Source organism: Salvelinus namaycush, chromosome 36 (genome assembly GCF_016432855.1).
Source record: "Salvelinus namaycush isolate Seneca chromosome 36, SaNama_1.0, whole genome shotgun sequence".
Classification (NCBI taxonomy): Eukaryota; Metazoa; Chordata; class Actinopteri; order Salmoniformes; family Salmonidae; genus Salvelinus; species Salvelinus namaycush.
In genome coordinates this window covers 11110881-11129167 of record NC_052342.1, presented here as the reverse complement: position 1 = coordinate 11129167, position 18287 = coordinate 11110881, and the positions used below count along the sequence as shown (strand labels likewise).

At 42.0% G+C, this 18287-nt stretch overlaps 1 protein-coding gene across 1 annotated transcript in view; it reads left to right on the top strand.

The window, feature by feature from the left end:
* The first annotated feature begins 1742 nt into the window (after positions 1-1742).
* Positions 1743-18287, top strand: part of LOC120030618 (protein transport protein Sec24D-like) — a 30177-nt gene continuing 13632 nt past the window's right edge. The window contains exons 1-12 of the mRNA XM_038976042.1: positions 1743-1850; positions 3376-3575; positions 3948-4047; positions 4480-4598; positions 4899-5201; positions 5517-5677; positions 6187-6298; positions 7040-7167; positions 11247-11385; positions 11766-11881; positions 14311-14435; positions 17436-17627. Of these exons, the coding sequence (XP_038831970.1) occupies positions 3425-3575; positions 3948-4047; positions 4480-4598; positions 4899-5201; positions 5517-5677; positions 6187-6298; positions 7040-7167; positions 11247-11385; positions 11766-11881; positions 14311-14435; positions 17436-17627 (1646 nt within the window). The 5' untranslated portion in view covers positions 1743-1850; positions 3376-3424. The remainder of the gene's footprint in view (positions 1851-3375; positions 3576-3947; positions 4048-4479; positions 4599-4898; positions 5202-5516; positions 5678-6186; positions 6299-7039; positions 7168-11246; positions 11386-11765; positions 11882-14310; positions 14436-17435; positions 17628-18287) is intronic.

The window sequence follows — 18287 nt, the reverse complement described above, 5'->3', positions numbered from 1 at the left end:
TCCCACCAAAACCGCTATCATCAAATTGTCCGGAGTTGGACCAACAGGGCTCTAGGAAACCAAGAGCAGCACAGTGCAGTATAATTCCCATCATCTGCAAGTTATCCCGATTCCAGCCTTCTCGTCCAGCCCGCTCTGAAACGTCATTGCACATAGCCCCGCCTGCTCATCTAGTTGTGCGCTCTTGGGAATGTCTTGTAGCTGCATTTGTATGGGGCCACGGTCGGGGTTGAACTTCTCATACAGTGTAGCTACAATAATAATGAGCTTTGATATCTCAATTTAGTTTATGTATCGATTATGCTGGCTGTTTTCTAGTCAAATGTATGTGTTGGCCTATAGCCTATTGGTTGAAAGTGATTTAGGCCTAATTTTTATTGTGTATCCCTATAAATTAGTTGATTACTTGCATTGTAAATATAAAAAGAATATCTGATGACTAGACAAATAATGGACTATTGGAACCTAACTTTGCTCCTTATAGTCCAAGGACCTTACATGCTCTTTTTACCGGTGTGAAATGGCTAGCTAGTTAGCGGGGTGCGCGCTAATAGCGTTTCATTCGGTGACATCACTCGCTATGAGACCTTGAAGTAGTTGTTTCCCTTGCTCTGCAAGAGCCGGGGTTTTTGTGGAGCGATGGGTAAGGATGCTTCGAGGGAGGCAGTTGTCGTTGTGTGCAGTGGGTCCCTGGTTCGAGGCGAGAAGAGGGACAGTAGCAATGCTGTTACACTCTTGTTAAGAGGCGAATTGGCTCTGGCAGCCAAATACTCCATCAATACACAGGTGTTTGGAGACGCAGATATAGCTAATTAGCACAGGTGCTACCTCTGTCTTCAGTCTGTTTTCCGTAAACAAGCTCTGTAACATGGAAATGTGGCTTAATATGTGTAGTGTGTTGTAATTTAACCTTTTGTTTTTTGAAAATTATTTATCGCTGAGCGTTGGGGCTCTTAACAAAACTTCCCCAGGCAGAAGATAGGCCCATAGGCGCTAAATGTTGTTAACGTCTATGAATGAGTTGTCTAATGACGTTCTCAGTAAGTGGTGGCCCGCGGAAAATGTTCTCGAGTATGTGCATGTGAGGTACACAGGATATTGAGTGTACGGTTTTGCGTTTTGCAATAGGCCTACCTATACAATATAATAAAATACAATATAATATCCTATAGTAGAGAGACTAACTCTTGGCAATAGAACATAGTAGAGACATTGCTTTTATAGGGAACTTGTTTTGTGCATATGCGGGCCTACACAAACACCAGCAAGTGAATAAACACAATACAGTCACATGTAGTCTACAAATATGCAGAGATGCAAACCATTGAATTCAAGTGCTGATTGTATGTTGAGACGCTTCATGTTTTCACATCAAATATAATCTGCACATAACCTGGAGATGGTAGGACTACCCTGTTGGGAATTTAATTGTTATGATCTAATTGGCCTGGTCTCAATTACATAGACATTGTTGATAAGCCGTTTTAGATCACCTGATAGTGGATCTATTCGAATTGCTACTGCCTATTGAATGGAGAACGAAATCAAGTTTAGATAGGCCTACTGCATAGTTTCATACTGCCTAGTTTACATTATGAGCAGTTGATTGCCTGCTTGACAGATCAGAAATGCACAATTTTCTAGAGTTTTATGCTACGCAATCGGCGCAATAATATTTGTCTATGCTGACGTGTTGGGTTTCCCACAGGTTGGTGCATGCGCACTTACCACTGAGAATTACAGCGAGTTACGTACGGACCGGTGCTGTGTTGGAGTTTGACGTGGCACTCTACTTTGACTATCAGGAATTCGTAGAGAAGAGGACTCGGCAGGTACTCCCCAGAATACAGGTAAATAATTACATTTGACAGAGAAGCCGAATGCGTTTTATAAGAGGGTATTTCACTGTCTGTTGTAGGCCTATTAAAATACATTTTATACCAGAATGCTTTCATAGCTAGCTAACCCGTTAGCAATTTCCGTGTATGAACGACACATTTTGTTTATTTGTAACGTTAAATACACCGCGCACACACACTAAACACAATTGTGCTGCATAGATGGATATTGTTTCGGGTGGTGTAAACAACCGATATATTTTAATGCAGTTGATAAATATTGATGTCTGTCTGGTTGTAACTGAATGGTAGCTAGGCTACCTAGCCTAGGTCCTAGGTTGGTGAAGCTCAGCTTTTAAACCATCATAACGGTCTTTGACGTGGCAATTCTGGGTTGTGGCTGAGCTACTCGTCGTACATTAGCCTACGTTTGTTTTAGCCATGACTGTTTCTTTTGATAATTCTGTCTTTATTTATGGATTCCCCCCCCCCCCCTTTTATTTCAAGAACTTTGCATTTGATATATGTCGCAATGCGAGACAGCTGTTTGTGGCCTTAATTTAGCAATATTTGACAGCTGTTGTATAGACTTGTGGAAGTCCATCAGGTCAAGCTCAGGTTCTTCTAAAACTGGAAAAAAAATGCAACCTTACCGAGAGATTTAAGGACAAAGAATAGCTTACAAGGGAGACCAATAATTCGTTTTTTCCATTATTATTAATTGCCTATTTGGAGAAGGTGACTAACTTATTTAGGCCTACTGTATGTATTTATTTATAACCATTGGACTTACTGAGAGGCCTATTGCTCAATAATGATTTCACCAACACTGCACATGAGCTTGTGAAGTTAGGCCTGAATCAGTCATTTAATCATTTGAACCCCAATTAAGAGATACTGTATCTACCTACAATTTCTGCTTCAATATGTCATTAAGCAACCATTACACAGGCTTTCATCAACCAACAGTTGTAAGAAATTATATATATATAATAGTGTAATTACATTGTGTTATCGCATATATTCATCTTGAGAATATTATTATTTTAGGACCATTGTTGCAGGAAACTGACTGGCAACAGCAGTATAAATCAGTCACTTATAGATTAGTCTATGTTATCAAAGATGGAACTCTCTTATCTCCCAATAGTCCAATGTTCTTGGGTCTTGTTACACGTGAGCCTTGACGTTGTTTTGAGGTCAAATATTGCTTGTTGGCTTTGCCTGGTGGAGAATACCACTTATTTACTTTGTACTGGAGGAAAGTACTGATGTTAAGTATGAGGAAAATAGTGAAGACAACGAAGGATATTACGTGTGCAGTCTATGAAAAATCTTCTCATGGGCAAGGGGACAGTTGCAGGTTGGTTTGTGAAATTCTGTGAATTAGAGCTTTTGTATTCTCATTATTAAACTCAAACTACTGTTTTGGCCCTTCAAGTCAAGACTACGAGAATGCTAGAACAATAGACATTTCCTTAAATGATCTGCCTCATCAGATAGCAAAATTCCTTACTCTGTGCTTCCATCTTTGCAGATTGTTGGATCTCTGCCATTTTGTAATGAGAAGACCTTAACAGCACAGGATGAGTCAGCAGGGTTATGTTGCCACACCTCCCTATTCCCAGGCCCAGCCTGGGATGGGAGGCTACCCAGCCGGGTTTGGGAGCGCGCCTGCCCAGCCCCTCTATAGACACTATGGGGGACCACCTCAATCATTCCCCGCCCCACCAACAGGTAAAGCCACGTGCCTTTGGTCTCCCATTCCTCCTGTGAAGTCTTCTGTTTAGCTTTTCATTTAACAGGTCTGATCTTGTCAGTTGGAAAGTGTCCAGTAGCAGTTGTTCATGAACAAGTTAAGCGATGCAGCTTCAATTAAAATGACAATATTTAAGACTACGGATATGTTTTTTTCTGCATGGCCATGCTATTTCCTAATATTATTTTTTGCTCATGTGTATATTGTACTCTGTATGTAATGTGTGACCGTAATGTGTGATGCTTTGTGGATGGCCATACTATTGCCATAGCATTTTGATCAGATGTTTTGCTCAGGTGCATGATTTGTATATATCATGTGTAACCATAAGAGAATGCTTTACCCTCCAGGTATGATGAAGCCTGTGTCGTCCCCTTCCGGGATGCCTCCGCCACAGGTCCCCAGCCATTACGGCTCAAACGGCCAGCAGAACGGAGCTCACCCTCAAAGGTAACAGAGCTTTCTCCACTGAGCAGAGTCCATTTACTACAATAACATTGTTATGGTCAATTCTACCCTTCTCCCTGAAGTATGCACTTGATCTGTCCAACCTCATGGAATTTGATTTAAATTAAAATGGACTGGTGCAATACATATGCTAGAAACGCCCTCTAGCCAATGTTAACACCAATTCATTGCTTTCAAACCCATGAGTGGAAGGGAGATAGTGCACACTTCAGGTAAAGAATTGTAAGGCAACCATCTGCATTCCAATACTCTTAGTACGTTCCTTCTTCCATTTTCTTCATGACAAATAGGTGAAAGGACTGAGTTGGTTTTCCTCTGTACTTTCAAATCATTAATGAAGGAAAATAAACAAGGAAGCTAATTGATACTATTGGAACAGACTAAATATTTAGCTCTTTGTTTACTTTCCTCCAGCTACCCTGCCCCTCCGTATGGACAGCCACTTCAATCCCCCTACCACAGCATGGCCCACCAGGGCCCGCCCCCAGCACAGCAGCTCACCAATCAGATGGGTGCCATGAACCTCGGATATGGTAATTAACCACTGTTTGTAGAACTCAAGACTGTTGTTTTAAGGATGGTTAGGGCATCCACTTTAGCTGGTAAACAAGATGCAAACCAACTCCCAAACAAGTTAAAAAGTAAACTGCCTTGTTGCCCAAACAGTAAAACGGAAGCCTTTAGGTAGATCTACTTTTCTTACTAGTGTTAGTCTATATATATTCAACAGAGGCACCACAACTTAGGTACACTAGCATGCAGTATGTTATTGTTAAGGCTTCATTCATGCAGTGTGTTGAAAGTGGATCACCCTCCCCTTGCTTTTCCTGCAGGTCCAGGGTCCATGCAGAGCCCTCAGGCACCTCCCACCTCTCCCCTAACCCAGCAGCAATTCCAGACTGCCCCTCCCCCAGCCATGGGACACCTACCCCTGGGCCCCCACTCATCTCAGATGGCTCCCCCACAATCACCCCTAGCTGGTCCAACTATGGCAGGGCCCCAATCTATGGGTGGCCCCCCACCCATGGGAGGCATGGGTAGGCCCTTCCCTGGCCCACCCCCTCCAGGTGCTGGGGGCTTCCAGCAGCCTGGGCCTGGAGCTGCCGGACCACCAGGACATCCTCAGCAACTACAAGGTACCGATAGCACAGTAACCTGGAGCTCAACAGTGGCCATTTCAAAGCTTTATGGATTTGTAGGGCCATTTTCCTGGAGCCAGATTAAGCTTATTCCTGGAATAAATGTATGTTTTCAGTCCAGGGATAGGATTTATCTGGGTCCTTGGATATGGGAACTCACTGTGGAACGCAAGCTTATTGTAGTGAATGTGGCGAGGAGTGTGCACAAATAGCTTTTGGAGGACTGTACCGCTAAGTGTGTTCTTGCCAATAGGATTGCACCAGGTACAGGTCACCAGAGTCTTACACTGTGGAATTGTTTGTGTGTCACAGGTCAATTTGGGGGGCAGATGGCAGGACCCGGGATGGCGGGACCCGGGATGGCGGGACCCGGGATGGCGGGACCCGGGATGGCGGGACCCTTCCAAGGTGGGGCAGCCCAAATGGCCGGCCCACCTCAGAAAAAGCTGGATCCTGACTCCATCCCTAGCACAGTGAGTTCATATTTAATTCTCCTGTGACTTCACGTCTTTGCATACCAGAATGCCATTTCACATGTTTTTCCTAGCTACCTCCAGGCCAGTATTTCCTTTACAGACATTATAGCGTGGACCCACACTGTACTCTTTAGATTTGGCTACTTCACATACAGTATGCGCCCAGGATAGACATGTTAGCCTATCCCCCCCAATTACCCTGTTGATCATGTTGTTTTTGTCTTATTTGGGGGAAATATATGACTTACAAATGATGATGTCAACCCTGTGTCCCGTAGTTAAAAACAAAATGTTTGATTGATTGTGGTTGGGTTGTTGCCAGGCAAACGGCAACAAAGCAACAGCAGCATGTGAATTTGTACAATACCAATCTGTGTCCTATACCACACGCAGCCAGCAAAAACAGAGCGGAACTGATTGAAATCTTTCACCCAGCCTGACTGTCAAGGAAATGGCTCACCACAGTAGAAGCTCTTTTACCTACAATGCAACCTCTTTTGGTTCAGACACAAGTCATCGAGGACGACCAAGCCAAACGAGGGGGACAGGTGTACACTACGAACCTCAGGGGCCAGGTGCCCCCGCTGGTCACCACTGACTATACAGTACAGGACCAAGGTAAGGCACAGGAATACCAGTGTACAGTACTACAAACCTGTCGGTGTCATTGAACAGAACTAAAGGACACAGCTTTACTTCAACACACTTCTGAAATCTGTTATTGCTTTATTTCCAGTCCATCACTAGCACACCTGACTCAACTAATCAAGGGCTTTGTGATTACTTGACTAGTTGAATCTGGTTTGTTTGTGCTGGAATAGAACAATAATGTGCTGTTGTGGGGTTCCCCAAGGAATGGATAAGTAAAACGTGACCGATGGCTTTGGACAACACCGTAATAGCCTTAGTTCAATCATACACTTTTGAAAGATTTTTTAATGGCAACATGGGGAACATGATAGGGGTGTATTCATTAGTGCACACCGTAGCAAACCTGCAAAACATTTTCGCAAAGAAAATGAGTTTCTTATTGGACAAGTTCAGGTAGGTTCCTCCCCGTTTTGGACTGTTTGCTTCCGTTTAGGTCCAAGTGAATACACCCCTGCTCTACATCAAACAAATAACTCCGGAAGCTATTACTATTAACAGCTCTACTTCAGACACAAACAGTTATTTACAACCTGATGAATCTTTATGAGGGAAGAACTGAATGATATTGTGAAAATGCAAACCTGTTTTAAATTGTATTTGTATTTTTTCTTGAAACAAACCAATATTATTACATTCTTTACCAACTTAATAAAAAAATATATTACATTTTTTTAACTTGATCTGTTTCCATTTCTTCTTCCCCTTTAGGAAACGCCAGTCCAAGGTTCATGCGTTGCACCACCTACTCTTTCCCCTGCACGGCTGACCTGGCTAAGCAGTGCCAAGTTCCCCTGGCCACAATCATCAAACCCTTCGCCACAGTGCCAAAGAATGAGGTAGGCACTTGCCCTCTGTATGTTTGCAGAGATTATCCACATTGTTTTATGAAGTCGGACAACTAAGCCGCTTATGAATTCTGAAACCAACATGTTTAAACCCCAAACACTACATAAACCTCAGGTACATAATTGTAGAAATGTTTGGGGCGGGAGACCATAGCACTTGTTTTCCTCAGAAGCTCAATGACTCAAACTTTTTCATTCCTTATAAAATTATACTTTGACCAAGTGCTGTAAAAGTTTGTGTCCCAAGGACAACCTCGATTTGGATCCTGTGTGGTCCCAGGAAACCTGCCTTAGATATTCTTCCCCTCGCCTTGTTATCGGCGCCAAAGGCCCTTTTTAGGCAATGTTAATGTAGCTATTTCTCTGTCTCATAGACAGCACTAATCAACAAATGTCAAGATCTGCAGGGACCACAGAAGATGAAAGCGGTTTAACAAAGCACTCATGTCAAGCGCATTGCCATCTCAGGTTAGCGCTCAGTGTCCAGACAGTGCTAGCACGATTCCCATAGTAGGAAGTTGACGTATGCCAAAGCCCTGCATGGATTCCAAATCAAACGGACTAGCATTTTATCAGCGTGTAGCATTATTGTTTGGTTGTTTGGAATTAATGATTTCACTGCACAAGCACTCGAGTGTTAACATTAAAATCTTGTATCGTACTTGTATTTATTATAAACAAAGGTATAATAACTTCACGTCCTCTTTGGATGAACTGTTCTAATAATATAACTACTTGGCTGCATTGACGTCTGTCTGCAGTTTTATGGCCTTGGAGCCCATATGAAACACATACTGTTGTATGTAAAAGCCTCCCTTCAAGAAAGAGGAGAAACCAAGGTTTTTGGTTCTGTTCCCTGAACCGGTTCCTTCTTCTGGTTAAAAGTCTAATTGGAGTTTCTCCGGATAGATTTGGATTACATTTACGCCTAGTAGTGACCATCTTTTAGACAGTGTTTTGGTTGTTAGGCTACAATGTTTTGGATAGTATATCACTTCTGTGGTGCGAATAAATTGTCTGAACTCATTTGAATGAGGCTTGGCTCTAAGATTTTATGCCCTGAAATAAATCTTCTAACTAAGGCTATATTTGAACTGTGTGTGTAACGTGCACAAAGTTGTTTGTTTTTGTTAGTAAATGTTTGTGAGTCTACAGACTGTGCATTTTTAGAGGCAATTTGTACCATATGTTCCCATGGGTTTGTTTGTGTGTGTTAATGCTGAGCGATTAGTGCTTTTTGAGGTCGGTTTTCGATTATTGAAAAATAATCAGATTTCGATTATGTTTTTAGACATTAAATGCACTATACATTACGTGGGTTGAATGCTGTAACACAGAATAAAACAATTAATAAACGTCCCATGATGGTAGTGACTACCCATTACTGCTTATCACTTATTAACCATCATTTATTCACATTACTTTAATAAATTATTTCAGGTTTAAATTACATTTGCTTAATTAGATGACTTTATTATTTATTTCCAAGTCATCTCTATAGAGCTGCTGCCTATGCTGTCAGAATATATATATTTTTCTTGTAGTTTTTCAAAGTAAATAAGACACTTTTATGACTGCTAAATACCAACGATCTATCACTTAGTTCATGTATTTTCAGGTAGAGATACCTCGCGAAGCAACTGCTCTCTATCCCTCTCGATTGTGTATTGTTCTGTCTCTTCTCTCTGTCTGCTCCACACTAACATACCGTAGCAGGTGTAAAAGAAACACAGACTGGACAAGTAGGCGCGCAATGGACTATCGTCATTGTAGTTAATTACCACATTTTCTGCGCTAAACTATGTGGAATATTGGCCTGTTGGAAACTAACTGCCTACTACATCGCACAGTTCGGGCTTGATCTGATTTATCTCCAGAGAAACTGCGCATTAAACTCACAGAAAAAAAACAGAACAAAATGGAATTCAAATAATTGAACCAACGTTGGTCAATTAGTTGTTTAAAAACCACGAAATAACCAACGTTTCAGTTAATCACTCAGCACTACTGTGTGTGGGCTGGATAAGCTATAGGAGCACCTTTACCATCTTTATTCCTACACATCCCCACTCGGCAGGAGACATATTTCATCTTTACATTGAACAAAGCCTTATCTGGCAAGAAACATTCTGCAATAAACAAATGTAATGTGTTCAGTAGATGTACCATGCAGGTATTTACATGGCCCATGAGATTGAGACGTTTTCAAGGAGATAATCTGCTTTTTGTAGCATGTCGGCGTGTGTTGAGTTGCATGAGAATAACTGTTTTGAAGGTATAGATGAGATCACCAACATATTTAAGACTAAATGCTTTATGGCTGAGTGTGTGGGTCTACACAGGCAAATATCTTGATAGAACTCACACTTGTTTAACATGGCAACAACTTCACACTTGAAGACTGTTGCACTGTGTTAGGTGTTTTTTTTTCCCACGAAGGCTCTTTTTTTCTTCTTTTTTTTTAAGGTTTGAATGCAAAATTGAACAGTTAGAATGATTATCTAGTGTTGCAGAACCTAGGGATGAGGCATGAACTGAGGCCTGGGAAATTGGTCTGCCTTTTGTCCAAGGCAGTTACTACAGCCCAATTACTCAGGAGGACTGGCACACCTTTAAAAATTCCTCCAATCCTTTGTGACACGCTGGCACAGGCACATGTCTTCATCACTGGAAAATATAAATGGTTGATATCATTTAAGTTTGACATCCCTGTTCGTAAGCTATCTTATTTCTGTAAAAATGTTTTTTAAATTATTATAATTTTTTTCCTTTTTAATGTAAATGATCGAAAAACAAGTAAAATCGTATAATTGTTATATTCACATGTTGAAGCTTATGCCCTATTTTACGTCATTTAAGATGTATTATGTGTTGTGCCCACCATTGGTTGAGACAACATGCTCTTGAATACAGGGTAGGTGTCATGTTTTGGTTGATAAAAGTACTAAAATGAGAATAAAGTTGACATTTCAACTTCAAATGGTACCACAGAGATGGTTGGAGGTCCACACATCAGAGAATGTTGACTTGAATGGGAATTGTTTTTCAATTCTACTATCAATCCTCCATAAGAAACCTATTGAAAACATAAAAATATACAAAATAAATGATAATTTTAAGTTGACATTTGTTGGTGGGTGGACCTGCGGTCATCTTTGTGATAGTAATTAGAAGTGAACATTTTACATTTTGATGGTGTACCAGCTAAATTGCAGTGGTCTGAATGGATAGGTTCATTCTATGAATTATATTTCTATGATTGAAATGACTTTAAGAGCATGTTGTGTCTCAACCGATGGCAGGCAAAACACAAATGTCAGATAATGTGAAATAGGGTCTAAGCTACAACGTGAAGGGGAAAAAATCAGAGTTAACACATTTTTATATAATTTACATTAAAACCTTTAAAAATGACAATTTGTATTAAAGAAGTTTGACAACACTTTTGTAAGCTTTTAAATGCTATCAAACTCAACCGTTTATCTTTTCCAGTGATGAAGACGTGGATGTCTCATGATATGGTGGGGTATGCTAAATGGGTCAACTTCGAGCACCTTTTATCTCTTGAATGTTTTGGCATTCAGGTCCAAAAAGTTACTTTCTGAGCGCTTCTACAATGGGCAAATATGTATGGAAGGTTTCATTCAAATCAAAAGGGGTGCTGTCAAAGTGATTGAATTTAAATGGGTTTACCCAGAGAGCACATGGGCACAGTGTTATAAATCACTCTTTGACAAGGGTTAAGGGTTTGATAAAAGTTACATTTTTGACTGTAACCTTGCATCCTGGTCCTGTTTACTGATCTATATTAATTTGGATGCTTCTGTTGGTGTATAGCCAGCTGGTGCTGCTCTATAAACTGGTGAAGATGAGGCCAATGAAATGCATTGTAATCATCATGGTTAACCTGAAGCCTGTCTATTTCACACAAACTACCAAATAAGGAATCATCTATCTGTACAGTTGACTATAGCCTACAGTTGACTCTAAAACAAACATGTGTGCGACTGCTGTCGTGTGTGTCCCCGCTGTCTTATGAGACTGCCTATCTCCTCTGTCGTCTGGCCCAGACTCCTATGTACGTCGTGAACCATGGTGAGACTGGCCCAATCCGCTGTAATCGCTGCAAGGCCTACATGTGTCCCTACATGCAGTTCATGGAAGGCGGCCGCCGCTACCAGTGTGGCTTCTGCAACTGCGTCAACGAAGGTACGTCCACCCGTAACAAGGATGCCATGCAGGGCCTTACTGGGTCATAATTGTCTGTGGATAAACATAAGCTAAGGATCTGACCAACCTTCTTTTCTTGAAGCTCAAAGCTAGAACAGGTTTCTTTAATTTGGGTAACCAATATCTGAACGATCGTTTTTTTTGGAGGGGTTATTCTTAATATTTCGGACATAAGTTCCAACCAGTGCTGTGCTTTGGGTTTATTTTGAACCCCCTTTTCTGTAGAAACAAGTGCACTCTGTTAGGAGACACTGCCTGAGAAAGACAGTAAAGGGGGGTGGTTGCTAAGCCGAGGCAATATTATGTTTGGGTTTGTTTTTGTCGCCACTGCTAAAAGACGTTCTTTTGTTCTTTCATAGTGCCAGCATTTTATTTCCAACACCTGGACCACATGGGCAGAAGGGTGGACTTCTACGAGAGGCCAGAGCTGTCGCTGGGGTCCTACGAGTTCGCCGCCACCCTGGATTATTGCAAGGTACGCGATGCCCTACTATTGCGGTTTTTCTGCCTTTATAGTGAACCGTATGGATAATATTGCTTTGTTTCATTTTATACAAATAGATAGGAATTGGTAGAATAACTAGTTTGAATGGATGAAAAGTAAATTAAGTAGTGGTATACGTCACCAATAGACCTAATAGCCTACAATGTGAATTGACATGGGGGAAAGCTGTGACGATGCACGGATAAAACGTTCAGTGCTTGGCAAGAGTCTATTTCCTAAAAACTTATATGGACAGAAAGTGAAAGTTATTAGGATCTCCATTCCCAGTGGTCTATAAAGTTTTTGTGTGTGTGTAGGGAGGAGGTGCTCACCTCTTGGCAGACACTGCATTCATTCTTCATTTGGGACCAAATTATTAGAAGGAAGCACAGGCAAAAGCATGTTCAGTTCTGTTACATTGAGACCACTGCATTAAAGCCAAAAGAGATCAATATGTTCTCGATTTTGTTGCGCTCTGCGGGGTTGTCTTATCTTGTACATTATGGGTAGAGGTAGGTGGGGGCTAGCAACTTCATGTTTCGCTACTTAAGCCAACGTGTTACTTCAGTCTGTTTATTAATATTTAGAAATGTAGTCCTGGACAGCTTTTATCAATAGCCTCGAAGGTAAGCTATGTCACAGACTGTTACCACAGAAACAAAACAATGGCGTGCTCATCCACATTCCTGACATGGAGGGCAGTTGGATGTTACATAGTCTTTCCTAACGGCTCCAAGATCCAAGCAAGCTGTAAGTTTAAACACAAAGAAAGTACTGAGTGTGGTGGAGGTATACACCGGGCAAAACGTGAGCAGAAGAGGGAGTATTTGCCCAAAATTCGAGTCCATTGACCAATGTAGTTTTGATAAGAGTAGCCTACAATTTCAAAGGTTAGGGGATAAGTGGCTTCAGTGTAAACACTTCTTATGGGAGAGTGAAAAAACATGAACGGAAAAGGAAAGGGTTTGACCTAAAACTTGGGGTACATTAACGAATGAAAGGAGTACGATTTCAAAGGCTAGTGGGAAAGTGGCCTCCGATTCAACGTCTCTGGTGTGTTTGTTGTTATGTGTTTGACATTTACATTTTATCTTTAAGCAATAAGGCCCAAGGGGGTGTGGTATATGGCCAATATACCACAGTTCTTATGTGCAACGCGGAGTGTCTAGATACAGCCTTTAGTGGTGGTTTATTCTCAATATACCACAAACCCCTGAGGTGCCTTATTGCTATTATAAACTGGTTACCAACATAATTAGAGCAGTAAATGTTTTGTCATACCCGTGGTATACGCTCTGACATACCACGGCTTTCAGCCAATCAGCATTCAGGGCTCGAACCACCCGGTTTATAATGACATTTTAGTCATTAAGCGACGCTCTTATCCAGAGCCAATTACAGTTAGTGCATTCATCTTAAGATAGCTAGATGAGACAACACATCACAATTGTATCAAGTACATTTTCACTCAAAGTATTTATCATCAGTCAATGCTAGTGGGAAAGGAAGTGCTGTTTTGGGGAGGGTGTCGGGGGCACCGTGACTTAAGACACTCTTCAAAGAGGTAGGGTTTCAGATGTTTTCAAAAGATCCGCAGGGACTCCGCTGGCCTGACTTTAGGGGGTGCCGGGACAGAGAAGAGATTTGATTAGGCTGAGTGGGAGCTGCCCTCCTGTAGGGGTGGGAGGACCAAGAGACCAAAGGTGGCAGAATGGCGTGCTCGAGTTTGGGTGTAGGGTTTTAGCATAGCCTGTAAGGAGGGCCAGTTCCTCTTGCTGCTCTGTTTGGGAAGTACCAGGATCTTGAAGATGATGCAAGTTTCGACTGGAAGCCAGTAGCGTGTGCGGGTGACATGGGAGAACTTAAGAAGGTTAAACACCAGGTGGGCTGTCATTCTGGATAAGAGCCCAGGCAACAGAGAGTTGTAGCCTAGACGGGAACTGACAAGTGCCTAGATTAGGACCTGCGCCACTTCCTGTGTGAGGAAAGGTCATACTCTACGGATGTTGTAGAGCACGAACCTGCAGGAGTGAGTCACTGCTTTGACGTTTGCAGAGAATGACAGGGTGTTGTCCAGGGTCACGTTAAGGTTCTTTGCACTCTGGGAGGGGGACACCGTGGAGTTGTCAACCGTGATGGAGAGGTCTTGGAGCGGGCAGGCCTTCCCCAGGAGAGCCGACATCCGAGCTCTGATGTCTGCCAGGCACCTTTGGCCATTGGAGGCAAGGTCAATTGTGTTGATTTTATGGTATAATTGAACAATAGTTGTCTTTGTGTTTCAGGGTTTTAAAACTGTATTTAGACAGTCAAATACATTTGACATTTTAAATACCGCGAAATATGAGCAAATAAAATAAGGTGAAGTAACACTAGTTGAATTGAAGTTGTAATTCAAAATGTCCTCGCTCTTTCTCTATCAGAACAACAAGCCAGCCAGTCCTCCAGCGTACATCTTCATGATCGACGTGTCCTATGCCAACATCAAGAGCGGACTGGTCAGACTGGTGTGTGATGAGCTGAAGACCCTGCTAGACAACCTGCCCAGGTACACACACACACACACACACACACATACATACATACATACATACATATGCACACACACTATCAAACACTGACCTCTCATAGTCAAGGAATGGAACCTTGAACCGCCTGCATTTAAGCACTTTCTAGAAACTGTCCCAGCATCTCTGCCTACAGCCTAGCTCCAAGGTCTTTTATATAAGATATGCCAACTTGGAGTGATAGAGGTCTTTGAGACCCACTACATAGCCTTGACGGTCACAGTAGGATTACGTAAGCGGTGGCCAAAATCAGAATCCTTCATACAATGCCGTGTCCTCCAAGGTAATTGGATACCATGCTAACTGGTGTCTCGAGGCAGAGAGAAATTACATTAGATTTATGGAAGTTTTGGTTTTCCATACCCCCATCACCCATAATGTGTAGCTGGGTGGTTTGTTATTTGGGTGGTGGGCTGTGATACACTGCCAAATAAGGAGGTCCCACAAGTCCAAGGCAAAGAAAAAAGCATTAAGCCAAGTATTCAAGTATCTCATCGGTTGAAAATTGTTGCCTGAAGGTTGCTGGGTGTGGGATGGGGGAGATGCTAGGGGAAGGGAGATGCCAGGGGAAGGGAAAGGAGGAGGGCGGGCTAAAATGGAAAATGTTACTGTGCAGATTCCAACCTTGAATCCCGTCCAAAACACAAGAAGTCAGCTGCACAGATGGGTCTGATTTTGGCTGTTTTGTGTGGGTCGCCGGCGAGGAAAAAAGGTTTTGATTTACCACTGAGAAAACAATGATATACTTCACCTGGACTTTCCTAAAATAACGTATTTGGAAACTTTCTCTCGTCCCTAGCCTGCAGCCTTATGGACATATTTGTACATAACCCTTACATCACCCCTGAAACAGTTAGGTAGTGCTCTCTAAATAAGCCCTCTGTTTTTAAGTCAGACTTTTCTTCCCTGTTCTCTGTTTTGAAGCTTTTCTCTCTGCTGCATTTAAACTGATGGAAAACATGTTGGGACACCCAACACTTATACAGATCAGCGATGCTGCTGAAATAGCCACGTTGCTAGTGCAGAAACGGGGCTCGGGGAAAGCAAAAACAGGTGTAGACTAAATCCTGTGGTATTTCTCTCATCTTAATATGTCATCACTGATACTCGGAATGAAAACAAGCAATAACAAGCCTGCATTGCCGGACTAATTCTATCAGTTCTTATGAATGATGTAGATAGAAGTCCGCTCTATGGGACTTCACATTGAGTTGAGTACATGTTCTGTATTGCTCTTGCAGTGCTCAGAAAGAAAGGGAGACAAACCCCAGTTGCCCCTTGTCAGATGGGAATGATTTTAGATACAGTTCAACAGACCTACTAGTCCCACAGGTCAATTCCAAATGCTCTGGTCTATGTCACACTTGGTCAGGTTCTCTTTCTGTGCTACTGCAGCTACTTTCCCTCTAGCCTCGTCAAAACAGAGGTGTATAAAGTAGATTTTTTTTTTCTTCATCTCGACTGCGTAGAATTCTCCAGTCCATGAAAATTAAGGCGAGATCTGTAAAGGGAGGAAAACAGTCTTATATTTCCTTGACAGTTTCTTATTAATGTAATTGAACTTCTGTTGAGGTGTGTGTGTGTGTGTGTGTGTGTGTGTGTGTGTGTGTGTGTGTGTGTGAGAAAGAGAAGGAAATTGTTGGTGTAGTTTAATGTGCGAGAAAGTGCGTGCTTAATTGAAAGCATACGAGACCCCTTGTTTCCTTCACCAATCAGCACTTTGCCCTGAAGAAAAACATCCCTACGCCTTTCTCTCCTTAGCCCCTCCAGCCTCTCTAAGCCTCAATACCCCACTACCCCTCCTAGAGAAAAAGCATAGTCAGGACCTTCTGAAGTGTAACTCTCCAACACACTTGTTCTCTTCTTCCCACTCTCCTCTGCCAATAAACAATCCCATATTCTGTTGTTCCACTTTTCCGTAGATGTTTGTTAGGCGTGCCTGGGTAATGGCCCTTTTCATTTGCTGAGTGGTGGCTGCTGCAATAGGTGCCCATCCCCGTGAATTAGACATTTTGTTTTGTTTTTGTTTGCCCTAAAAAAGCAATTCCTCCCCCAGGAATGTTTTTAGTGCATCGGTTGCCTACCCTAAAAATTCACTGTAATTTATAGGGCGGGAAGTTGTTTTGGTAGAGCAAATAAATATACAAAGGTCCTCGAACCAAGCATGAAATAGGGCCTCAGCTTTGATGTAAGGATCTCTGAGTGGTCCATGGAGAGTTGTGGGAAAGCCATTAGCTCTCTAATTTAACATGACCTCTTGAAGCATCCATAACCAAAACATGGACCAAAAGGACATGAGCAATTTCATAGGTCAACTTTGACTTAACTGTTTTCTATGTTGTAGTACTGTATGCATATTTAGCTGAAGCTAACATACCTGGGTTAAAATACTATTTGACATTTTTCAAATGCATTGCGCGTTTGCTTTAGCCTGCCTGGAGTGCCAGATGGGCGGACTTTACACTTTTTGGAACTATTCTATTGTTTCCATTACGCCATGAACGTTCAATCAGCTGTAGTATTTTAGTGATCTCAAATAGTGTTTGAACCCATGTCTGGTAGCTACCGTTGCGTGCATACAGTGTGTATCCACATTGATTTGTGATCCGTTCATATCAGGAACACTGTCTTTTGAAAAATCATGTTTAGAGTAACACTTTAGAATAGGGGACTTATTTGCTGCTTATTGGCCATTATGTCGAAGTGGATAAACGACTACAACAACTAAGTTGTTCATATACGCTGTAACATAGTGCCCTCTAAGGACCAGCATGTTTAGTAAAAAAATAAAAATCCTTTTTCTGACATACTAACTCTCCTCGTCACCTGGTCCCAAATCTGTGTTTTAGACAAATATGATCAATGACATGACTATAATTCATGACTCACGTCAGGCTACTTTCTTTTTCTTTCCATCTCTCTCTCTCCATTGACACATACACACACTCATCTGCCACTTTTCCTCTCTTCCTCCCCCACAGAGAGGATGGTGCTGAGAGCTCGATGGTGAAGGTGGGCTTCGTCACCTACAACAAGATCCTACATTTCTACAACGTGAAGAGTGCCCTGGCCCAGCCCCAGATGATGGTAGTATCCGACACGGCAGAGATGTTCGTCCCGCTGCTCGACGGCTTCCTTGTCAACTTCCAGGAGTCGCGGGCAGTCATCAACAAGTAAGAGAAAGGGCACATATCTTACATGAGAGTTGATTTGAATAGTGATCCTTGATGGCATATTTTCTCATATTTAGATATGTTAGTTAGTGTGTATGAATGGCCATAGGTAATGTGAGGAAACTAAAACTCTTGAAGAAGGCATTGCCACTCTTTAGCTTATGTAGCCCAATGGAAGCTCTTTGTTAAAAAAAATAACAAGATCTCTGCACACTGCAATCTATGCTCCAAAGTCAGACAACCTGATGAACACCAAAGGGTGAAAATCTTGTCTGGATGAATCTCACTTTGGAGCGCAGTGTGTTAGTAGTGGTCGTTTTCTTTTTGCTAAGCGTATACTTTGTCTTTATCTCCAGCTCCTTCTCAAAGCCCATGGATGTGCATCTACAGTTGATGTCGGAAGTTTACATACACTTAGGTTGGAGTCATTAAAACCACTCCACACATTTCTTGTTAACAAACTATAGTTTTGGCAAGTCGGTTAGGACATCTACTTTGCGCATGATTGTTTACAGACAGATTATTTCACATATAATTCACTGTATCACAATTCCAGTGGGTCAGAAGTTTACATACACTAAGTTGACACTACCTTTAAACAGCTTGGGAAATTCCTGATAGGCTTCTGATAGGCTAATTGACATCATTTTAGTCAATTGG